Genomic DNA, 26,536 nt, shown 5'->3' with positions numbered 1-26,536 from the left:
GACCCTCCTCCAGGGCTACTAAAATAATAAAAGAAATGAACAACACATTGATTTAGCTTAATAATAAGGTGAAATTCTGATACAGATTAAATTTTTATATGGTGTAATCATCAACTCCACATGTTTCGAGCTCTCCAGCTCATCTTCAGGAGTTTTACAATCATACAAAAAAAGCTGGAAGCAAAGCAACAAAATAAGAACCCTGTAAGCAAACAAAACCGAAACATCAAAAACTAATCGAAGTGAACCAGCTTAAATAGGTCAAAAAACGTCTAAGAAAAGCAGTCAACAATTCTAAAAATAAGTGTAACCAGGGTAAAAAAAACCATAAACAGGAACAAAACAAATTGAGACAAAGAAAGGCAGTATGCCACCTATCGTACACAATTTGTTTTGTTCTTGTTTTTGGTTTTTTACCTTTGTTAGGCCCAGTACTTTCACGTGCGAATAAATAAATTTATTCGCATTTATTAAGTCTTATTCGTAAGATTAGTAAAAATGCAGTCTTTTCACTTTCAGATAGTGTTATTCATCGAATAAATCTGTCATTGAAACTTAATTAGAAGAGTTTATTTGTCATAGATCGAATGTCGGTACGTCATTATTCGTTGAATAAAATTTATTCGAAGGTGAAAGTACCGGGCCTTAGAATCATTTTTGAAATTGCTGGCTGCTTTTCTCAGACGTTTTTCGACATATTTAGTATTAAAGCTCGTTCATTGTTGTGTTCACACTTTCAACATCTAATATACAGGATAGTTTTGCTTTTTTCATACGTATCATATCTTTTTCTGATAAAAATAATCCAAAATTATGATCAAACTTGGTCAACAATTGACGAAAAATGAGGTAAGGTGAGAAATTTTTTGAAATACACAAGAACTCAAATATCTCGGAAACTATTGATTTATGGCTCAAACGACAGCAAATGAGTGATACTAGCACCTCCTCCAAGGTTCACGTCTAATTTGGAAACACCCTGAATATCGCCAACGAAATTGTGGTAGCTCATTTATTTTATGAATATTAATGTACTTCATTCACAAAATGAAATGGTGAAAGTGAGTTTATGCTCGTTTTTCTAATATGGAAACTTCTTTTCAAGGTTAAAATGGTATATTCAATGCAGTTTTCCAGGGTTGGCATAGCTCATTATGAGAACCTGAAAAGGCTATAGCTTTTTATCTAGGCCGAATCGAAAAAAAAAGGTGAAATTTTTTAGGTATCTCCTATTGAAAATTTGAAATATATGCATTAGGTAAAGCCCATCCTGTATACTCATAACTGAGTAAAAAAATTCCTAATTCTCCTTGGTGTTGCCGTTTTCAACTGGCTGATCGCGCGACATGGTTTCAATTTCATCCGTACTTCAATCACGCTTCGTTCATCCCAGGAATTCCATTATTCAACCTGTAATTACCGCGATTTCATCGGCGTGAGTCATTGTCATCCGTTCGATAATTCAAGGGGTTGCCGTAAATTTAAAAAAATACAAAATTGTAGGGAAGGATATCCGGGATAGCACGTTTGTACGGTTCGTTTGATACGTCGTCGAGGCTTGTAATTCAGCGTACGAAACTATTGATTTTTCCCGGTTCATGTTGAATACAAGCTCGAGTTCCCGGTGCGTTCGCCACGCAGGCCACTGAAGATCGTGCTATTTTATATGTTCAATTAATGGAGAATTATGTAACATCAGAAAGGTGTGTAACACCTGTTGATATAAATATTTATCAACAAATGTTACGATCTGAATTGAACTGGTCACACATTATCATTCAGAGAGGACCATTCCTATCAGAGATGCTGACGATGGTTTCGGACTTATCTGTCTTCATCAGAGGAACACAACGATGATAAAAGGCACTGAATGAACAGTGACAGGGCTATAAACAGTAAAAAACAACATATATTGTATTTCTTGTAATTTTATGTACAATCAAAAAGGTTATGACTGGTGGTAGTAAAACCGTTTGCAACAGCAGAGAATTCTTTAGAGAATTTACTCGTAAATTCATGCACCATGAATTATCTGCAGTTACATACGTACTTTCGGTAGAATTCACTGTTCAGTTGCTCAGAATTTTCGGCTATTACCAACGGGCTTTAGGAATATATACAGCGTAGATATTTAGGAACAAACAAGTGTACAAAGTTTGAATGAAATCTTTGGAAAGTCATCGAAGGATACAAATTTCTTTTTTCTACAAGCGTGCGCGTTCAACCCTTTTCCCGCACGCATTCCGAGTTGCAAAGAGTCACTTTCCCGAAAGGTGCGGGAAAAACGCCTGCTATTTCTTTCCCGCACGCATTTGCGTGCGGGAATGGATTAGCAGGGGTTTTTCCCGCACGCAAATATTATAGAGTAAATTAAATTCTATCATGTTTCTATGCACAGAACGTCAACGATGAGAAACTCATAGTAATGACATGCAGAATTACGTCTGTCATTATATATGAATTAATCAAATGAGATATGATCTGTTTCGTGAAATGGATACATTTCTATATTTCAAGCGCTTGTAGAAAAAATATTGTTCCTAACTCTTGCGGAAAGTGTCTTGCCTCAACTCTGCTTCGCATCGTTCGGGCAACGGCAGTTTCGTGCGGGCAAGTATCACTTTCCGCACTTGATAGGAAAATAACTATTTAGAAACATGAATCACCATATTATACGGGGTTATTCATTGGGAAATGATCACACAGTAAGGGTAGATAGGGGACAGCAAGGTGCTTCTAAATACCTTATAATTTATGGCTCTATCTTTCTTCGTTACCAGGATACAGGGTGATCTCGTGATTTTCCCCATTTTTCAATTAATCGTAACTTACGAACCACCCTACATATACACATTTTAATAATATTTGGCGTATACATTCTTCGTCCTCAGTCGAGTCGACAGATATAACAAAAAGGGCCGGCCTCAAAAATTAATTACTAGGTCTTGAGTCGAAACATCACCCTGTATATTAATATTTTAAAATTTTATTTCCAAATTTGGGAAGATCAGAGAGAAGTTAGTGAAACCAAATGTATTTTGTTTAACTTGAGTCCAATCTGGATGTTCGTTAATGAGGTGGCAGATAGTTGAAAAACAAATAAATTTCCTCCTTCCCCAAATAGTACTTTTCCAGATTCATTCCATGAAATCATCAATCCTTATTTTCTTTTTTACTTGGTCCCAATTTCATTGAAATACAAGAGGACATGTCAGTTATTGGGACAAATTATTATTAACAATAACTGAGTCTCACACACCCCGCATGCGTAAGAAACTTATCATATCATGTGTTGATCGCAAAACATTGAAGAAAGAATGAGAATGAAATGAGAATCATGTTAATTCCGAAGAAATCATAACTTTTTTAAAAACAAAAATAACGTTGGAAAAACTCTACATAACAAAAGTTGAACAAAACGGAATAAAAAAACTGTAATTCTCTTTATCCGCTTCTCATCATTTTTTCAGCTAGAGTATGATCATTTCCTCACTCTCCGGATGTATTCTCAGTAAGAATCGGACAAGTTTTTACGTATTGATTACTTTATACAACACACTTTAGGTTTATAATTGAAAGCATTCTGGAATGTCGAAGTGCATTATTCAATACAATACGTTTACACTTTTTTGCTTTTAACATCAAGAATTCATCGGAATAATTGAGATATGATCATACTCTAAACTCGTGTTCTAACTGAAAGAATGTTATTATAAGATTAGGAGGATAGATTTGTTGAAAACATCATTTTGGTTTCCTCCAAAATGAGCAATTTTCCTCTTTTTTTATTCCTTTTTTCAAATAGGGTGCAATGTTATGATCAGTTCACACATTCACTATAGAATTTGTCCAAAATACATTCTCGTTTTTCAATAAGGTTGGGATTTGGAAATTAGAGAATAAAAAATAGATGGATTCGCTGGAAAAGTACCATTTGGGGAAAACAATTTATTTTTTCGAATTTTGTGCCACCTTATTTTCGAAACATTAAGATTTGACCCAAGCTAACAAGTGAAAAAGTTGTTGGCGGAAACAAAAAATACATTTAATCTTACTTATTTTTTCTGCCTTTCCAAATTTGATAATGAAATTTCAAAATATTGATATACAGAGTGTTGTTTCGACTCGTAACCTACTCATTAAATTTTTTGTAACCGGACCTGGAATGAGACTTTTTTCATGTTAATCGATAACGCTCCTGACAAAGAACATACGAATCGAATATCACTAAAATGTATCATATGTTATGTCATTTCATAAGTTATGATTAATTGAAAAAATATTTGGCAGCAAACTGAAAAATTGAGATAATTAGTAAATCAGCCTATATCTTGGTTTCAAGAATGGTAGATCCATAAAATATAGGTTATTTAGAAGCACCCGGTGCCCTCCATCTACCCTAATTGTATGCGCATTTCCCAATAAATCTCCTTATATCCCTGTAATGAGACAACAAGCCCAACATTCGTGAGTCGAATTTAGATTCCCCTTGTTAATTTGTTCTACTTGTCATATCAAGGTGGGTTTATGCAGCTTTACTAAGACCTAAGAAATTGACCAATTTAATGTTCAGATGGCCAATTAGATTTGTCTCTTTCCTGGATAATAGTTTTCAGTAACCTGCATGAACCCACCCTAAGTTTGTACAATCACTCACCGAACACCCTGTGTAGACGGATCCTATTGAATGCTTGTAGACGCTGAAAGGTGTCAATAATATCACAGCGCCACCTAGCAAGCGTTGTATTCATTATATTTTGATATACAACCCCATCTTCATCATGGATATGAGTTTAATTTCTATAACATACCGGGCGATTCAATAAAATTTTGGTTATGCACATTAACGACGACAATTCGATGAAAACGAGTTTTTACCACGGTAACACGAGTTCCTCTGGTAGGTAGCATTGCTACCCGTCACGAAATATGGAAGTCGTAACGAAGGTTAATGAGAACCAACCTCGCCATTACCATGAACATTCCTGTCTGGCACCCTCTTCCCACGTATCTACCGACAGGATTTGTTTTTAAATATAAGACAAGTGTTGTTGTTGACGATGTCGTTCCGTTCGAATCGTTCGCCCTCGCCCGATTCGCGATGTTGCCGAATGTCATTACCGAAAATCCCCCATTTTTAAAGAAATTTCTCGAACGATCAGATTTTGTAAAAACAATGTGTTGGATTTTCATTCAATTTTGATTCACACTTCTTTGTAAGGGTTTACGCTTTACATTAATACACTAATAATTGAAAAATCTGCCAGAAGCGCAAATCCACAAAATTGCGATTTTATGGATATGCCAGAATCAGACACACCTTGTATATTTATTTTTTGAATAAACTTCGTCCAGTGATATAATGGAAAATTTACGGCATACGGACAAGAATTGAATTGTGCAGTATGCCGTTAATTTTCCATTATATTAAAGTTTTCCGACATTAAACTATCATCTTAGTTGTCCAGTTATTTCTCTGCTTCGTCAGTTTGATAATAACTAATCCCTATCAATAGATTTTCATCGATATTCTAATGCCCGTTTGCACCGTTTCGCTGGTAACCATGGTTAAACTAATCGATGTTTAATATTTAAACGTTGCTTAGCATTTGACGGTTTGCACCGTGGAATCATAATCGTTGTTTAATTTAATCATCGATAGATTTGGCAACACCACTCACAGCATAAAAAATTCAAAATTTCAGCCAAGCACATCATAGAAGATAAATTAAAAAGAAAAAGAAGTCAAGGTTTTCTGACTAAACTTCTGTTGTCAAGGTGGGAAATTTGAACATTTTTTTTGGAGATTCGGTTTTGAATTCGAAGTGCGAACATGGGTAACATCAACACATCCTGGTAATCTAGGAAAAGAAGCCTTCTTGTGAAAGGACTGTTGAATTTGCACTAAATCCTCATCTTTGGTCATTTTAAGGAATTCGGAATATAATTTACCAATTGCTAATGAAACTGCATAAAACCTCAATGTAGCTAGCAATTGATTTATTGGGTCAACACTATTATTCCTGAAATATCTATATTTGAATAATATAACTAATTATTAAATTCCAAATCATTCTCCATATATGGCAAAAAAATAACACGGTTTCTTGCGTTGAACGAAATCTTCTGAAAAAAGTGAGGTCCATTCTTTCGAAATAATTTCTTCTACAGGAAAAATATCTGGGAAATTCCAAATCATTCTCCATATGTGGCAAAAAAAATAACACGGTTTCTTGCGTTGAACGAAATCTTCTGAAAAAAGTGAGGTCCATTCTTTCGAAATAATTTCTTCTACAGGAAAAATATCTGGGAAATTCCAAATCATTCTCCATATATGGCAAAAAAAATAACACGGTTTCTTGCGTTTAACGAAATCTTCTGAAAAAAGTGAGGTCCATTCTTTCGAAATAATTTCTTCTACGGGGAAAACATCTAGGAAATCCAAATTCGATATTGCCAAAGTGCATCAAGATCATCATCAAGTAATATCTCATCTTCCAAATCATCCATTATTAATTCGAATTTTATATCAACACAAATAGAAAACACAGTTGTCAATCGAATTTGAAGTTTTACTTCAATCAACGTTTTAATCGAGCTTTAATCGAGCAAATTTCTGCGTTTAGTTTAAACAACGTTTAAGGGCCTTATAATCAACGTTTAGGAACGGTGCAACCCGGTTAAGGAATTAAACGTTGTTTAAGAATATAATCGTTGTTTAGACAAACGGTGCAAACGGCCATAAATTATGAAAAAAAATTCTCTTCAGTCAGATCATCCCTACATTATAAAACAAATATTTTTCTTCGAAAATAAAGGTGTTCTGAAAGTCTGATTTGATTTTCTATTCCAGTTATAAACGCAAGATATTTACTCATATCTGAAACGCTTCACTTCACAAACTGTTTGTAATTTTCATCCTCCTGCATTTTTCAAGTGAGAATCAGCACAATATTTCTAGTCCTTCTTATGAGGCTGATGGACCTATGGCCAGTGGCCAATTGCTTAGCAATAAACAGTGGTTACTACTACTACTATGATAAATGGAATTTACATTAACCGTACAATATTGTCACGATTTACTGTTTGATCGGTGTTCGAGGATTCTCTCAGAGTAATATTTTTAAGGCATACTAGACAAGGAGACTGACCTATAACCTATAATTTGTATTGTGGACATGGGCGCCCGCAGGGGGGGGGGCAGGGGGGCCATGGCCCCCCCTGAGATTCTGATCGCCATATTTTTTTTCAGCACAAGACCTTCAATATTATCCTTTGTTTTGTGAAACTCATTGGTCAGCTAGATATAAATCTTTGCGAGTTTTCGCTGAAAACTTTGAAACTATATTCAAAAAGAAATTTCAATGAATTCTTCAACAACAGAAAGAGCTGCTCAGTTATGGGTTGCAATAAACTCTTTCACTTTTGTGGTTTGTTTAACGGTAGCAAGTAAATATTCAAATATCGTCGCCTTGAACGTGAATGGGTCTAATCCACTCAATTTAAATTTCGAGTAAAACGCATTTGAACTTTTTTCGCTCCAGAGAATCATTAACGCATGAGCAAGGCGTACCGGTTGCGTAATATACAATTCAAGTCTCAGCTTGTGGTTTATTACTATTCAATCCTATTAAATATTTCAAATCAGCCCAGAAGAGAGCACTATAGTGAAACGATCCAAACCGGTTGGTTGTATTCACTAAAAAAAGTAGTTGATTAGATCTTTTAGCAATTTTGCTAGAACTCAACGAATAAGCTAGAAAATCGATTGATATCTTCACTACTACAAAATACAGTTCTAACTCGGGAAATCTAAAATTGTGGATTAGAACCATTCACGTCCAAGGCGACGATATATTGGAACCAATGACAAATACACTACAAGATGTTTTTATGAATTTTTTAGAGGTTGATTGCTCAGAGTCTCAAATATAGAGATTGAAAAACCACGAATTTGCGGTAGGCCAATGTGCATATCTAATTATGAAGCATCTTCAGCTGAAGATAACTTCAAAAAATCTATATTCATCCAATATTTATATCATGATTTCAGCCCTTGAAACGTGATTCTCAAAAAAACATGAAATGCTTTTTTCTTTGTTCAATATTTTGCCCAAGAATTCAAAATTACTAGATATTGAATCTTTCGCATATAAGGTCGGCCATAATTTTAACATTGAGGATTTTATGGTACTCGATGCAGCCGTTCGGTCTTGATGATCATTTAATTGATTCCATCTTTTTGAAAATTTGTCGATAGTCACCGTTAGAGTAATTTTTCTCTCAATAAATCTAACCGTAGTTGAAAATGTGATACATATTCTGAAAGAGCAACTCCTCTAGTTAAAAATCTGAAGATTTTATGGAGCCTGATGCAGCCGCTCGGTCTTAACGATCATTTAATTGATTCCATCTTTTTGGAAATTTTTCGATAGTTACCGTTAGAGTAATTTTTCTTTCAATAAAACTAACTGTAAATGGAAATGTGATACATATTCTGAAAGAGCAACTCCTCGAGATGAAAATCTGAAGATTTTATGGAGCTCGTTGCAGCAGTTCGGTCTTGACGATCATTTAATTGACTCCATCTTTTTGGAAATTTTTCGATAGTCACCGTAAGAGTAATTTTTCTTTCAATAAAACTAACCGTAAATGGAAATGTGATACATATTCTGAAAGAGCAACTCCTCTAGTTGAAAATCTGAAGATTTTATGGAGCTCGATGCAGCAGTTCGGTCTTGACGATCATTTAATTGATTCCATCTTTTTGAAAATTTTTCGATAGTCACCGTTAGAGTAATTTTTCTCTCAATAGAACTAAGCCTAGATGATGGAAATGTGATACATATTCTGAAAGAGCAACTCCTCTAGTTGAAAATCTGCAGATTTTATGGAGCTCGATGCAGCCATTCGCTCTTGACGATCATTTAATTGTTTCCATCTTTTTGGAAATTTTCCGATAGTCACCGTTAGAGAAATTTTTCTTTCAGTAAAACTAACCATAGATGATATTTTGCCCCCCCTGAGAAAAATTTCTGCGGGCGCCCATGATTGTGGAAACAATTAACTCAATGAAGTTCCTTATTAAGTTCACTCTGTTGATATACGGGTTCATGAAATGTAAGATACGGAAAAAATCGAAACTTCGCAGTCCTATAGAAAGCCAAGGATGTATTTTAGTGTTTTATGATTTACCAAAATTATGCTATGAAAACTTCCGAATGCAAAAAAAGGAAATAACTTCTTAAGACTCATAATGAAATATAAATTATTATTAGTCCTTATTGTTGAATTGGAAACTTTTTCGAAAAATAGCATCTAATGAAAATTCAACAAACTTGGCAACCTTGCTGGATCGCTAGTATACGATTGCGACCGCATAAATCGCTCACGCACACCACGCACCCTGCCCCTGAGTTGAGTTGAACGTCTCGATGACCGTCTGGAGGAGGAGCTGATTCGTGAAATTATTTTTCAGGTCTGGGGTGTATCATAATTGAAATAGTATAATGTTTTGAAGAATGCCAGATGATTAGCTTCGTTCACGCGAGATCCCTGTCTAGATTTGTTCGTCGAAATTATTTCCATTCGTTCCTAATTGAAAATACCTTGGTTACAATGTTCTCTTGTATGAATGATTCCTGAGAATGTGAACTTCTGGTCTTTCAGGAACAAAATAACCTCTGAGGACTGGATTCGTCAATTTATTAGGTTGGATTTGAAATTTAATGGTTTTTGTCCTTGATATGATATACACTTTTATTGGTTATACAGTAGTATACAGGGTGACTCTTTGACTCGTACAATATTTCAACAGTTGATTCTTGAGATCAAGAGAATTTACCATTTTGTCCGAATCAGGTCGGTTCAAGAGATACAGGCTGTCGAAAAACCATAAAAAATGTTGAATTCTATCTCTCATATGGTTTCATCGAATGGAATGGATTTCGGAATACTTATATGTAGTTTTTCATTTATTTGATGAATCTTTTTCGAACTCAAGATATCACCCACGTCTTCCATTTTTCTCATTAAGACCATTACGTACCATGAAAATACGGAAAATTCAGACAACCCAACTCTTGGAACTAAGTTGGACGCTATCTAATGAATGTTTGAACGTTTTGTAAAATAAGATTCTTCAGATTTTCTCGTATATGTTTGAGAATTGAAAAATATCTATGAAATTTGAAAAACGGTATACTTTGACTGAATACAACTCTTTTCAAAGATCCACAGATGTGTAGTGTCATAGATGTAGCTCGTTATTCTGAAGGGAATTTTGTTGCTCTAGGGGTAGCATAGCTCGTTATGAAAACTTAAAATAGCTACATCTTTTTATCAGGGACGAATCGGAAAAAATTGTATAGGAAAAAAAGTTTTTTTTTTACCAAGAATCAACTGTAAAGTATTTGTACGAGGCAAAGACTCACCCTGTATATTTCTTGGATGGACCTAGTTGGGAGAGGAAATATTTTTTTAATTAAACAGTACTTTGTCTTACTTTTCTTCCTGATCCCTGGTTATGAACTGTGTATCATCAGCGTTAACAACCCAGTCCAGTTAAACCTACGATCTGCTTATCTGACTTTGTTCTCTTGAACCAATGGATCTTCTTTACGATGGATTTTTATTATGCCATCTTTAGAAGACTGTGACTGTCGAAGAATTATTATATTCTACATATTTTCGATTTCGTACCATACAACTAAAAAAATAATGGATTCGTGGCACGAAGAATGATTCTCTCATATTGAACATCCATAGTAGCCGTTATAACACCGCCAAAGGGACTGAAATAAGTTATGTATGTCTTTTTACTGTCGTTTCACATTTCCTTTTAAACGTTGACCACATGGCTTTGAATCTTTTATGGACTTTTTAACGATCGCATTAAAACTATGTTATTGCTCCATCATTGAAGATGAAGAAGTTCATCCTGAATCTGCTTTTTACGATTATTGGTATCTATAATCGATAATATCATTGAAGAAATGTACTTCCATACGATTTTATTCAAATAATAACAGTGATAGCTTGACTAGATAAATATTTTGCCGCTGAGGATGATTTGGTCATTGATGGTCTTTTTATCAACCTTCTGTTGTTGATCATTTTACTTTTTGCTCACTCAGTATATATGTCTCAAATCATTATTCAATTATTCAACAATAAGTTATTGTTCAATGAGATAATGATTCAATTTGTAGGAATCTGCCAGCATGTTTATCGAAAGGTTTTATTATTCTTGTTCAGCAGAAATTCCCAGAGCTAATGAATTATCCATTTAACCTTAAATTTGTTTTTTCTCAGAATGTGGACCACAAACTGAAGTACCGCTCCAAAAAAGGACAGTTGCCCTTCGTCGAACTCAACGGAGAAGAAATCGCGGACAGCGTCATAATCATAAAGGAATTGGCAGCTCGTTTCAACCACGATCTTGACATCGCACTCACAGCAGAACAGCGTAATGTGGCTCACGCAATGATCTCCATGATCGACAACCACCTCGCTTGGGTTGTTATGTGGTGGCGCACCAAATATCCGGATCAAGTGAGTTATTTACATATTTACTTTTTACTACACAACAATGAAATAGAAATATCCCAACAGTATTCGCAACGAAAAATGAACAAGCAAAAATGTGAATAATGAACTAACGCCCAGTTGTAATTTAAAATTTTAATACTACATTATTCCCCTCAAATATTACAGTTTTGAATTCTAATGGGGCATTAAATCTTGATGGACAACAGTCTCTGGAAAATAAACAGAATTTTTTTCATTGAAACTAGCTGGCCCGCTCGCTTTGCAGGACGATTTTTTTTCAAAGGAATTTATTTATTAACTGATTACCCCTTTCAAATGAAAAAATTAGTTGTTTTACTGTCCCATCCAAATTATGTGGGGACCAATCTAACAGCGGCCACTGGCCACTTATCGTTGCATAAATTGGCAATTATTCGCAATATTTTGGAAACTTCGATGAAAATGTATGCTGCGAAAGGTCTTTTATATCGCAATTGAGGCCCGGTTGTATTGTTCAAATTCGAGCAAATTTCAACATTGAATCTAGTTCAACCTATCGAAATTGTATAAGTTGAGCTGGGTTCAAACTTAAACTCCCCTTGAATTTGAACTGTACAGTGTATACCAAATTGCTTAATTTTGGCTGTTTCTGATACTAGACTTGGCTCGATTATAGTGAAAGGTCCTAATTTTGATATTTTGTCGATTTCGAAAATGTGCCATAACATAAACAAATAAATTCAAGTTCCTATTAGTCTTGCGTTGCCTATGACAATCAAGGCCATTCTGCTAGAGTGATTGTAGCCTGAATCTCGAAAGTTTCGCGTATCTGCAAAACATCTGCGTTGTTTATTTTGTCACCTAACAAAAAGCTAAAAATGTTTATCACGTCAATGAGCGAATTGCAAACCATTTGAGAGATTGTGCTGATGTAATTTTTTGTCCAAGATCAAAGGTTATATTTTTAAATTGTCCTGATTTGATTGGTAGAGTTGATATACATGTTCCTGCAAGATTTACAAAGGCAATCCGACCTCTTTCATGCTGATTTTACGAAATTCAATTACATTAGAAAAGAAACTCGCCTCTGCCTAGAATGCTAAGAAATGCAAATGTGACTTGGGTTGCTGGTGTGTATCTTTTTCATGTATCAGAAAAGATGTTGATTTTGTTTTGGTGGGATAGAAATAAGCTTTGTAACCTTCTTACTTATAAGTTTTGATTTAGTCACAAAAGGGATTACCCGTTAACTAATAAATAAATGAATAAACTAAAATAGTTCATTTATCTTCGTACATTAAATTTACCGCATTCATATCTTGCTGGAAAAAAAAACAGAACAGAGTTAACTGGGTCGGCTAGAGTTAAATTCTCGGTTAAATTATACGTGCAAGTACAAGACCGGTTACTGTTCACCCAGGAGTTAGTTAGTTCATTAACTAAGCACTATATATGTAGGTTCGCAGCCTTCTATAGATACTTCAGATGACTGGGATAGATGTAAGTCAGTATGACCAAACGATTCAAAGACTGATTGTTGCTCCGAAAAAAAAACTTCAAACATTTCGTCTTCCTTTCCAGGTTCTCAAAGGATACAAAGTCAACCTCCAACACGCACTTGGAACGAGAATACCAAATGGAATATTGAACTTCTGCTTCAAATTCGCATTCGGCAGAAAGGTGAGTTTTCAATTAACACGTATTACCAGTAACACGAATATGCAACTGCAATTATACAGTCTGTAAAAAAACTATAACATTTTCTATTAGTGCCTCAGATACCTTCATGTCATGTCATTTTGTTTTTGTATGTTATCTTTAGAATTTATTTGTAGTAGACTATTGATTTGTAGTAAAACGAATCCAGCTTTAGTTATCGTTATAATAGAGTAAATTTTCCATGTATTATTTCGTATTATGAATTATCATTTCATTTTCATCATTATGCAAATCTACTTCTTAACTGTCGTTGCCCACATTTGTGATAATTTTTCTTATTTTTGTATAGCATGTTTCTTTACAGTGTTGTGTTCCGTTAGATGTTTTTTAATCACATATTGACACTTTAGTGGTTCCAGGGTTCCAAGAAAGTTAAAGCTCAAGGCATTGGGGTACATTCCCCTGAAGAAATAAATACTTTCGGACAGAGCGATCTGAAGGTATTGTCTGACATGCTTGCTGACAAACCATTCTTCTTCGGCGATGAACCAACTACCGTAAGTTAATATTTTTATTATCTCTTTCCCCCATTTACATTTCAACCAAAAATATTTTTCCTTTGTTATTGCCCCATTGTCATTTGAAGGTTTGAAGAAGCAAGTTATCCTATATATCTTAAATGAAGGCTCTCAGACAATTAAAATCTCTTGATATGAGTTCACCTTGATGAACTCAGTTTATGACTTACGTTTGTCGCATTCTTCCCGGATCACCTTGTATATCTGTATGCTCGCTGCTACTCTGAAGCCAAGTCGCTCAAAATTGAGTTTTATGTTTTTATGTTATGACCGAAGAAGTAGGCAATCTCTGTGATTGTTGTGACCATGAAGATTGATAGAACAGTCGTCATGGGTCATGAATCACAAGTGAGTTATGAATCCCATATTGATCACTTCAATCAATGTTCAGGAAAAAAGTATTTTATCCAGTACTGTTATGGCACTAGACACTTCTTGTAGTTTCTTGGGTCTAACTACAATTTATTTAAACAAAAATGTTGTATTTATCCTTAATTGGCCAAAAATTGCGATGGTCCAATGGATTTTTGCACCAAATTCATCATTGTGTTTCAAAACAGAAACTAAATATTTTTTTCCGTGATCGATTTCAAAGGGTATCTCGATTAACGATCGACTTGTATGCGTGCGTTTGAAGCGTAGATATGGAAAGGGGAAGATAACGTAAACAACAAGAAAAAGTGTGTCGAATATCTCTATGTTTATGTTTACATCTAATTCATAGACAAACACTGATCTACATCAATATTTGAATGTTCATTATCATAATTTGTGTATGGTGTAAAATAGTGTTTCGTTCGTTTTAAGACTTGATTATCAAGAATTTCGTTGTCGAAAAGCTTAAAAACTGTGTAATTTGAGGCAAATATGCTGAAAAAGACGACTCTGGATCGGGGTAAACGTAAACAAATTATGTTGATGTTGGGCACATAAAATGCTGCGCCATGCGGTATCTTCTCTTTTCTCTATCTACGGTTTGAAGACTACCATAAGATTCTAGATTCTAATATCTTTTTGCGTGTTACAATTTGTTAAAAATTTTCACTTTTTATCAAAAAGTTTCAGATTTTAATCTACATGGTTTCGCCTTATAAATTCAAACTCACCAGACACTTTTACCTACTCTGCAAAATACGTATAATTTACCCTTTACACCATTTTTACCTTGAATTGAATTCGGCTTTCAGTCTAATTTGATGAGATAACGCTGAATAGGTGCAACTACTATTTAAATTTACATGAACTATACTCACCTGGATTATTCTCAAACAACAGCCAATGAAATCATTCTCAAATCGATAGTTGGTTTCGACAAAACAGAGTGCATTTTCAAATGGTGATTCCTGAATATTGTTTGAGGAATACAGAGGGAAATTTCCAAAGTATTTTTTACAATTGAATCAGGCATTCGATGAGTGTAATTTTTTTTTCCTACGTCTATAATAAAATACTGAAAAGAAGAAGAATAAGCCAGGTGCAATATCTGGATCTAGATCGAATTAGTCATACACCATTAGCCAACGAAAAGACCATTCAATCGAGTCTAGAATCTCCACATTGTTGACCATACAACACTCGCCATCGTTTCGGACACCGATGGAAAGAACTTACCAGTTTTTGGTCTCATTTGACCTCGTCAGAGTAACACAACGTTCTTTTATTTCCATTAGATTTCGACTGGCATCATTTCTGCCTTGAAATCAAACGCGTCCTACCTCCTCCCTTACGCATGCTGACCGCGATATGCAGTCTGGTTTACGGAATTTGCTTGCCATGATCTTCATTTGCAGTCCGATCTGGAGGGACGTTGAGTTAGATCCTGTTGCCTTTAAGATGGCACACAAGTACTTGAAGCTCCTACTAGTATTTAATCAAGTTTCATCAGTTCTAACCGTTTTCCATCGAAGTTGGAGTTCTATTGCTCTGTGAAATGAGACGGAAATAATGGTTATTATATTCTCTATTTTGCCGATATTTCAGCAGTTTTCTGCATATTTTTTTCCCTGGATATGGGTGGCGTTCCAAGCTTCTCTAACAATACCCTTTTTTTATCATCTAAGGATAATTTTAGGTTATTTACAAAATTTGACTCCTTCCACTTAATGGAAATTGACCTACACAAATCGAATAGATCGATATTTACATTACGAATTTCGGAAAATTTCAGTTGGACGTTGTGGTGTTCGCCCACCTAGCCCAAATATATTTCATCGACAAGGAAGTAACATACCCGCTCCGTGACTACATGACAGAATCTTGCGCCAACCTCGTCGGCTTGGTCAACAGAATGAAGGACCGCTGCTTCCCCGACTGGGACGAGATCTGCACAAACCTCGACCTGAATTCACATCTGCCAAAACCTGAGCCCGAACAGCAGAAGGACAACAAAGAAGCCGCCAAGGATGAGAAAGAGGCGGAAGGCAAAGAATTGGAACCCGATGACAAGGATATCGAAAAAGAAAAGGTAAGTGTAATATGAAGATTTCAGTTTTGATTGATTTTTTACATTTTATTTATAATTTTCATATTTCTTTTATCAATTTTTTTTTTCAATTTCTATACATATTAAATTTATATTTATCGTTCGAAAGTAAAATTTTTCATGGAATTCAACTATTTTTGAAAAATACCAGAATTTATTACCTTTAAAAACTAATCAAATCGAGGAAATAATATCATTTCATTTTGAATATTGGGAAGCTACCACATGAGCATTTGTTTTACTTTCCAGGCTGACGACAAAGAGAAGGCGAAAGAAAAGGAAGTAGAGGAAAACAAAGAAAAAGAAACCAAGTAAAAAGTTGTGTTAAAAAGGTGTGTGAGGCAACTGCAATTTATATTATTCATCTCAATCGAATGAATCCAAAATTTTAGTTCTATTTTTTCCCTCTTAAGTGCAAATTTAGCTAGTGAGGTCAGTTTTCGACCGCCCTTTCTAAAGAAATCTTCGATCTCGGACAAATTGTAATTTATCGACAATTCATTGAAAGTTTTTTTATGCAGCTTTTCTTGACATCACACACTAAGTATTAATTGAAATGAAGCGGGGATTCCTCCTTATCGTAGTATTTTCCATTCTATATCTTACTGCTATAAGTACATTTTCAAATAAAACGGAAATGTGATTTGAGTCTTTCATCCAGATCGAGGAGAACTGTGTTTCATAAATTCTACTATTTGGAAAGGTTTCATTTTGATTGGTGCTTAGTGTATCAGAGAATACTCCATGACATGACATTTAATCAATGCTAGTTATATTTGTTTGTATAAAATAATTTTAGCCATGTTTTCTATTGTAAGCAATTGTATGTATAAACACTTTCAAAAGCAAATTGGGGTCCAGATATTACTTTAGTATACCGTGTGATGTGTGCAATTTGGTCCCTTGCACATTAGATAGAATGTCTTATGCTTGCTTTCGAAAGTGCGTCCATGTTAGTGCAGTCTCAGTGTACCAAATTATATAATCAGTTATTAGTAGTGCATTTATATTCATTCCATATTTTAAACGTTCAACATCAACAAATTACATAACTTATCGGTATAATTGTAGATTTTTGTATTTTTTTAAAAAATAATTTTAGAATTCACATTTTGTAGGTAATTTAAAACGATAAAATTCTAATAAGAAAGACTGCATATAAAAGAGCAGAATAAAGTTTATTTCCTTCTATGACTCCGGATCCATTCCAGGGTTGTAGAAAAGAATTGGAATCTCCTGTTCTAATCTATGCATTTTTCCTATTGGCCATTCTTTACCGTTGTCACACATTGTGTTTAACGCAACAATTTCTGTGTATTTTTTCTCTTTTTCAATTCAATATAATAAAACTGAATGGAATTAACTTTATTCCTTAATACATGTAATGAAGAACATAATGTTCGAACATTATAATTTAAAAACTTTAAGTTTGATTTACAACTGTGTTGTATGCTATATAACAGTTAAAATAAATTGGTATTTTAAGTTGAAATGGTCATTTATTTCGATCCTTTTTAGTAGTTGATACGAAAAAAGTTTCGCTCTTAATCAAATATGCAGGATGGTCCAATGAAAACTTGACAACTCGATTTTCCGACTTCAAAATGAAAATTTGGAAAATCGCTTGGACTCGTCAATTTCTGATTTGAGGGGTAACAACTTTTTTCATGCCTGTACTTTAATCTCCTAGGGTTGAGTAGGGATGAGGGGTGTTGCGATAACTTATTTTGAAGATCTTATCAGGTACTATTTGACATAAATATTTCGCTTCAAAATATCCATCGATAATGAAATAACAGCGAAAATGGTGAAGAGGCAATATGGAATTTATCTCGAGAATATTAGTCGTATCCGACTCATTTCAAAAGTATTAAGAAGTTAAAATTGTGTCTTAAACCCGTTTGCAACAGCCGAGAATTCTTTACAAAATTCTCGCAAGAAAACGGGAGAGATTATTTTGTATGCAAGTGAACTGAGAATTCTACCGAAGGTGCGTATGCAACGGTAAATAATTCACGACGCATGAATTTTCGATTAAATTCTCTAGAGCATTCTCGGCTGTTGCAAACGGGCGATTGTAAATTTGTAGTACAATTGAAATGGTATATTCCGTAGAAGAAAAGGTGGATCTGATAAAATTATTTTTTCGAAATAACGACCCTGTGCAAACGGCGGCTTTATTTAATGAACGAAATTCTGGAAAAAATGTATCCGCGGCTTACGATGCGTTGTGCAACTGGTTGTCAATTCTGATGCTATAGGTTCAGTCGGAAACAAAAAGAGGGTGCATGAAAGATACGAAGCGAGGGACGGGGCTGTTTTACGTCATATAACAACAGATCCTACTTTAAGTACTAGGTAATTGTCCAATGTATCTGGTGTTTCACGTACAACGATCATGAGAAACCTTTAACAAAATTAATTCCATCCTTATAAGATACGATTGGTTCAGGAACTGAATGAGGACGATCCCGATAGCCGACTCCAGTTATATGATGTGGTCAGTGAAAACATTGACGGTGAAAAGTGTTCGGTATTGTGAACCGGCATAACTGTCGGTATTGGTCAGATGAAAATCCAAGATTATTTTGTGAGGTGCATACTCAGCTTCCCCAAAAATTAAATGTTAGGGACGGTATTTATGGGTATCACATAATCGGCCCTTTTTATTATACCCGGCTATTTCACTGGCCAAATGTATTTAGAAATATTGGAAAACGCTATTTATCCAGCCCTCGTGCAAGTATTGAAAAATGCAGAAAACCATCAAACGCGCTACACCTCATTTCGTTCAACCGGTGCGTCAGATCATAGTAAAATTCTCCTCACGCCTGGATTGGAAGAAGGGATTATATTGAGTGGTCACATGATCTGGCTTTATTGGACTTTTTTTATGGGGTCATTTGAAATCCAAGATTTAGGCTACCCAGCGAATGACGTAAAAAAAGGATGAATGGGAGAAGAGGTACCCCAATACAAATGATTCTAATCGAAATAGGCAATACAAATCCATATTCTTCTTCTTTGGGTACCATCTTCTATTGTCGAAGGTTGGCGATCAATAAGGCAATTTCGACTTTCGAAACTGCGGCACGGAATAGCTGCGATGTGGTTTGTCCGTACTACTTACGGAGGTTTTTGTGCCATGAAACCCTCCTCTGTCCAGGACCTCTCTTTCCTTGAGTCTTTCCCTGGATGATCAATTGCAGCATAGGGTACTTATTATTGCGCATGAGATGTACGAGGTATTCTAATTTCCTAACCTGGATAGTGTGCATTAATTGCAATTCACTATTTACTCTAGCAAGCACCTCCACATTCATCACTCTGTCCATACAAGAAATTCGCAGCATCCTTCTATAAGTTCACATTTCAAATGCGTTTATACGCTTTGCTGTTGCATCTGTCCAAAGTCCACGCCTCCATGCCATATAGCACTGTTGCAAATACACAGCATCTCAATATCTTCTTCCGAAGTTCGATATTGAATTCTTTGTTACAGAGGAGTGGTTTCATCTTTTGAAGGTTTGCCGCGCTTGTTCTATTCTGCTCTTAATTTCTACTTCCTGTCTCCAGTCCGAGTTCATCATCGTTCCTAGGTATTTATATTTGTCAACCCGATGAATGTTTTCGCCATGCAGTCTTATTTCTGTTACCATATGTTGTAATGTTGTTGTTTTCGTCTGACTAGCATGTACTTGGTTTTCAGGGGTCTTTAAATGTTCTCGGCCAATAACAGAGTGTCATGGGCATATCGGATATTGTTGATTAATATGCCGGTCTTTCAGTGCCTCCCCAGAAACCTTTTCCGAATAAAGATTGAACAGAATGGGAGGGAGGATACATCCCTGTCTCACGCCACGCTGCACTTCTTTATCCCCTGTTAGCTGAGACTCTACTGTTATATTGGCCCGTTGGTTCCAATAAAGATTATCAATTATATTTATATTCTGCTGGTCGTCACAACTTTTCGGATAGGCCGTTTTGGGTATAGCCACAGATGTAGACTTAGGCCATTCCATGGGAATATGACCTGACTAATATATCGCTTGAACAGTGTAATGAAGAGGTATTTTTCTGCCAAAAATACGCCCTCATTTTAGAATGATCTTTTTAGTTTCATTTTAGTAATTTTATTTTCGAATTAATTTTGAGAGAAATATTTTCAGTTTCCAATTCAGGATTTCGACATCGTTCGGAATTGTAAACATTCCGCACCGTTTTTATTCCGTTCTCAGTTCTGAAAAATGATGTCGCACCGTATAAAACATCCTGAATGGAAGATAACAGTGTTAAGTCGAAGTTAAGACGTCTTCATCGACGCAAATTTAACCGAATTTCGACAGCTGGGGCACATCTAATTTCCGCACAACCCCTGTGGGTATAAAATCAGATGTCCCCCCGCAGGTCACTTCACTTACGATTGACTGCCCCGAGTGCGAAAGTGAGATTTCTGCTTTTTTTCGCCTATCAAAGAAATTCGAGTTTTCGTTAAGTTTAGAATCCAGAATAAAATTATTTTTTGCCTTTTTCTCTCTTTTATTTCATTTTTATTTGGGGTGATTTTTAAATTTTTGCGAGTGCAAGTGGCTGTACCGAAACCATAGGTAAGACGACAATCCGTCTTGTTTTCATATTATTGGAACTTCAACTTCCCTTTTCACCCCTCCTATATCCCAGTTTGAGCTCCTATCCTACTGCTATTAAAACATCCCGCTGGCGTGGATACTCAAGGGGTACAAAACGCACTTTGGAGTGGCTGATCCTCTTTTCTCTCTTGTTTTCAACGCTCACCTCTGCTGTTATTAAAGCACCTCGCTGGCGTGAATACTCAGGGGATGCAGAACGCACCTAGGGGTGAGCTGTGCCGTCTTGTTTCATCCCCTAAGGGGGTGAGGTCCGGTACCTGTTGAGTGTGCGTCTTAGGTTCTGGCTGGCGAACACTTCCGTAAACCCCGTATCACGTTTGAGATCGGATCCCCTGTTTCATTCCGTCCGTTTTGATCTGTAAATTCACGAATATTGTCGTTTGTATTTGATTCCGAGATAAACCTGTCCAAGTGTAGAAAGTAGACTGTTTCCGTTCAAACCATTATATCGAGTCTTTCACTGTACGGATTTTTGTAGTAGTGCCATTTGTGTTTCCTTTGACGAGTCGACAAATATTATTTGTATACGTTGATTTTAACTTTCAATGGTTGTCGCTAACAACCCAGACACCGAGGAACCTTGTCTTCGGCTCGTAGCTACCAGGGTAGGTTTGCTATTTTCCCTTTAAAGAATAGCTGGCGCTCGAGTACCCCGAGAAAAAGGCATTACAACAGATCCACAAGTTCAGCAATATTATCTTCATCTATCAGTTTTATGAGTTCCGATGATATCTCGTCTGGTCCAAGAGCCTTATTATTCTTTCCCAATTTGGCTGCGTACATCACTCCGTCTCCTTTTATAGAAGGTGTTGGTTCCCTGGAGGTTATATTAATGTCCGCCCTCTGGTCTTGAAAGAGTTTCTGTATATGATTTTTCCAGTGGAGAAGGCGCTCTTCTGTAGCTTTTCACTGTCATCTACCAAGTTTTCAAATTGGCGTCTTCTACACTTGCCACACATTTCCTTTATTTTCTTATGCACGTTTCGATTGTCATATTTTCTGTCTATTTCTTCGATCTCCGCGCATTCCTTCATAATCCACATCTCCTTGGCCTCTCTTACCTTTTTTCTGATAAGTTTCTCTTTTTCCTCCTGGTATTATTCTTCAGTTTTCGTCTTTCTTCCATCAAGATAAGTTTCTCGGAAGTCATCCACTTCTTTTTTGGTTGGATGATGCGGGGTCTCAAATATTCGCTATTTATTTGTTTTATTGTGTCCTTAACCACTAACCACTTTTCATCAATATCACCTGTTTGCATATTTTCTCGACAGCATTTTAGCTCGTTGTTTATCTTCCTAGCGACTGCTTCTTCAATATCATGTTCCCTCAATACATTTACATCAATCCGTTGTTTGTTCTTGGACTTCTTTGTTCTTTTAAGTCTTATAGATTGATGGTGGCTATTAAGGGGTTGTGGTTCGAATTAACGTCAGTACCGGCGTACATTTTAGTGTTTTTGATACAGTTCCTATATCTCTCATTTATCAAAAGAATGTCTATTTGATTTCTTATAATTCTTTCTGGAGAGTCACCTGGTCATGACCATGTGTACAACCTTCTTTTGTGATGTTTAAAGAATAATGAAATCATGCTCAACACAAAATTGCACAAACCGATCTCCCCTTTCATTTCTATCTCCCAGCCCATGTGCTCCAACATAAGGTTCCTCATTTCCCTCTCCTACTTTAGATTTGAAGTCACCCATAATGACAGTTAGATCAGAATTTCTCAAGGATTTAAGAAGTTTCTGGACACTTTCGTAAAATTCCTCCATCACTTGGTTTTCTTTATCAGCAGTGGGGGCATAAACCTGGATGATATTAATGTTCATTGGCTTCCCAGAGAGCTGCAACATTAAAATCCGGTCAGACACCGAATCGACATTAGGCACATATTGGCTCAAATCTTTCTTTATTATAAAACCGACTCTATTTCTATGATGTGGTTCGTTTTGTTACCGGAATCATAAACCACCTCATCATCTCTTATGATCTTTCCCATTCCCGACCATCTCATCTCGCCTATTCCAAGAACATCCACATGGAGGCTATCCATCTTTTGTATAACATTTTCTAACTTCCCGCTTCGAAAAAGCTAGTAACATTCCAAGTACACAATCTCATCTTCTCAAATCCCTATACAATACAAAATACTTCTTTGGATTAAACGTCAACATAAATCGATTTCAATCGAATAACGGATCCTAATTAGCGCGGTTATTGCTAGTTTTGCCCTTGGAGACGTGTTAAAGAAATTGCATCTATGACGAAAGATGACTTCATTAAGGGGAGGTAATACCAGAATCTGCATTCAAGAGCGGCATTTACTTGTTCTTAATTTGCGCATTTAATTTTTTACGTAAAGCCTTGATTTTGTAATTAGATTTTAATTCAAAGGACTCTTGATGTCACCCCGCCCCTTTTTTTTTGCAATTTAGTTGGTTTTTTTATGAGAAAAAAGTTGTAGTTTAGTGTCTATAAAACTTTTCTTTACAATCATTTTTTCGACGGTTTTTCAATATATTTCGATAAAAAATTCTCATAGTGATATATATGCCATAAAAGCGCTGAAATTAAGGAATAACTGAAAATTATTGAGTACTCCTAATACCTTGGTAATTTCTACTTTTCAACTGACTCAGTTCGTAATTCAGGCTATTGCTCAAAGATATGGCACACTTCCGTATTTGGGGTAGCATCCGTAAAGCAACCAATATCGATCGTCGTGTGTACGACGTTCCCCATCAGATGAAACCATCAAGAAAGGACACAGAAAAATTCAATAGCAGAGTGAATAAAATACACTGGTTGCTGAATTGATGATGATATTATGCATATAATATTCTGGAATACCAATGGATTATGCAGTGAAGAGAGGCGACAAGAGATGGACAATTATCTCAATGTAAAGAATATTGACTTATAAACGAAACTCAGTTGAAACCATCACACCTTGGTTCGGAATCAACGTCGAATCATCGCCCAGTGTGCGTCCGACGTCTGAAACGGTTGTTCAATTGGTTATCGGATCGTTAAGTCCCGTTAAAGAGCGCGTTGGGCAACGTTCGACGTTGATTCCGAACACAACCCTTAGATTCTGTAACTACGGAACCTACCAAAGAAGATAGAGAAACCAAGGAAGGAGGCGGAGTAGCGATTTAATAAAGAGGAACATAAAACATGACACACCAGCTCTCGAAATAAATCGATTGGAATTAAATTACTAATAAACGGCCAAAAAACTAGTGTTTTCCTAGTATATTCGCCATCTAAAAGCATAATCGACGAAAAATAAATAGATTCGATGATGAACACTAAATCAAGAAGCACTGATAGCAGGCGACTTGAATGCCAAAAATAAACTAGGCATATTCCTCATTTTTCCAAGTTCCAAATGGCTGGCCAATAAACTTGATGGATAGACGACAGATTTAGATTTATCATAATGTACTCAGAAAAAAAAATTGTTTCATTTCTGACAGCCCTAGAACCCCACCTCCAACGATCGAAATGAACCGATATTCTGACAAAACAGAATATCGGCTGTCAGAATGAAACAATTTTTTTTTCTGAGTACATTCTGATACATCTACCTCTATCCATAAATTTTATTGGCCGACCATTTGAAACTTGAAAAATGAGAAATATGCCTCTATCAATATTATTGGCCAGCCGTTTTACACATTCGAAAAAATTTGAGGAACATGCTCTCCATCGTCTATAGAATAGTGGTATTTCAATCCTTGGAGCTGGGTCTCTAGAGGGCTTTCAGTATGAAAAAAAATTATATTAGGATATTTTATTCATCCCTCTATTTACTCTATCCATCAATTTCTTTGGCCGTCTATTTTGAACTGATATTTCTCCGGGAGTAAAAATCTGTTATATATTCTGAATAGAACGGGCGTCCGTGAGTATTTTTCATAACGAAATAGATTTTTGTTCTTTATGGTGTTTTGGCATCTAAAACTACACTGCGCAAAAAAATTAACGCGCATTATGGAAATCTCAAATTTATTCTACAACTGAAGGTGTTCTCAATGATAATTATTTTTATCAGAATTATGCATGCATATGTTATCCACTTTCAACGGTTTTCTTCAATACAGATGTTTTTTCCCAGCAGGAATAAAAAAAGATGATATTATCAGATTTTGAATGTATTGGCTCCATTCTAAAATCAGTTGTTCTCGATCAATTCTAGTGATCAATAGTTTTTCTTTCGTTTGATTTTCTATACTCGATCGCTATGCAACGCGAAACACGCAATTTGACCCAAGAGGAATGTGCCCAAGCGGTAGTTTTGAGAGAAGAAGGGTGGACATACACAAGAATTGCGGAAATTTTGGAGTTTCCCATGCAAGTATGTCCATAATGTTGCAGCGATTCAGGGAGACAGGTATGAATGTCCGAAGACCAGGACAGGGTAGACCACGGGTAACAACTGCCATTCAAGAACGTTACTTGAGAGTTTCTTCGTTGAGACAACGGTTGCAAACCGTTGTCTCCTCGCCTCCTTCAAATTCAGCTTGAACAAACTCATGAGGTGCAAATTAGCACTCAGAAAATAAGAAATCGCCTCAGAGATAATGATTTAAGTCCTCGTGTCGCGGCAAGAGGCCCAGCTCTTACCCCAGCCCATCGAAGGGCGCGTTTGGATTTTGCGAGAGAGCATATCCACTGGGAAGCGGCCGATTGGGAAAGAGTTCTCTTCACAGATGATTCTAGATTCTGCCTCTACCATTGTGATCGACGTTCCCTTGTATACAGACGTCCACATGAAAGATATTTGCTCAGTGCAATTTCCTGAATACTACTGGTTTCGGGGGAGGATCGATTATGGTATGGGGTGGAATATCTTTGACTGCTCGCACAGACCTAGTGGTCGTTGATAATGGAGCTATAAATGCTGATAAGTATATAAGGAACATTCTTGAAGAGCATGTAGTGCCATTTGCCCCATACATTAGTGAAAATTTCATTTTTATGGACGATAATGCCAGACCCCATCGTGCGCGCATCGTTCAGGAGTACCTTGAAGAGGTTGAAGTCTCTCGAATGGAATGGCCAGCAAGAAGTCCAGATCTCAATCCGATTGAGCAGGTTTGGGACAACCTCAATAGAAGGCTGAGAAGTTCAGAAAATCATCTAGCTACTCTTAATGACTTAGGAATCCAACTCGGACAAATCTGGGAAGGATTAGATCAGAACATTTTAAGATCACTCATTTTGAGTATGAACCGTCGTTGCCGAGCTGTAATTAACGCAAGGGGTGGAAATCAGCATTTCAGTATTTTGAAAATTGTTCATTTCTCTTCTTTCACATAAGATTGGGTGAAATCCTGAATTTTTTCTTCCATTTAATGTGTCTTGTTTCGTTCAAAACTTTCCCGAGAGAACATAAAAAATAAGTTATAAAGTCAATGTAGAGTTAATGTAGTGCGTTAATTTTTTTGCGCAGTGTAATATTAAATTTAGTAAATTTTAATGGAAATGATTTGGAATATGTTTTAGAGCGCCATGGTTACATTACTTTCATGGTATACTCATAAATACATTAACTCCTTTTCACGGTTGATAGTCGCAGTGGAGTCATCAATAGTTTTAGTGAACATGCAATAAAAATAAAAACAATTGAAA

The 26,536-nt window shown here is 35.9% G+C and overlaps 1 protein-coding gene across 2 annotated transcripts in view; it reads left to right on the top strand.

Annotated features, from left to right (window-relative positions):
* LOC123315170 (failed axon connections) overlaps positions 1-17,740 on the top strand; it is a 69,685-nt gene extending 51,945 nt beyond the window's left edge. Inside the window, exons 2-6 of one of the 2 annotated variants that reach the window (XM_044900776.1) lie at positions 11,314-11,553; positions 13,111-13,209; positions 13,608-13,745; positions 15,934-16,230; positions 16,498-17,740. In XM_044900776.1, coding sequence (XP_044756711.1) covers positions 11,314-11,553; positions 13,111-13,209; positions 13,608-13,745; positions 15,934-16,230; positions 16,498-16,563 — 840 coding nt within the window. In that variant the 3' untranslated portion in view covers positions 16,564-17,740. Of the gene's footprint in view, positions 1-11,313; positions 11,554-13,110; positions 13,210-13,598; positions 13,746-15,933; positions 16,231-16,497 lie in introns of both variants that reach the window. The other variant, XM_044900769.1, reaches the window with a different exon arrangement.
* Positions 17,741-26,536: the final 8,796 nt, after the last annotated feature.

This window comes from Coccinella septempunctata, chromosome 1, assembly GCF_907165205.1.
Source record: "Coccinella septempunctata chromosome 1, icCocSept1.1, whole genome shotgun sequence".
Classification (NCBI taxonomy): domain Eukaryota; kingdom Metazoa; phylum Arthropoda; class Insecta; order Coleoptera; family Coccinellidae; genus Coccinella; species Coccinella septempunctata.
The sequence above is the reverse complement of the archived record's forward strand: the minus strand, read 5'-3'. Positions and strand labels throughout refer to the sequence as shown.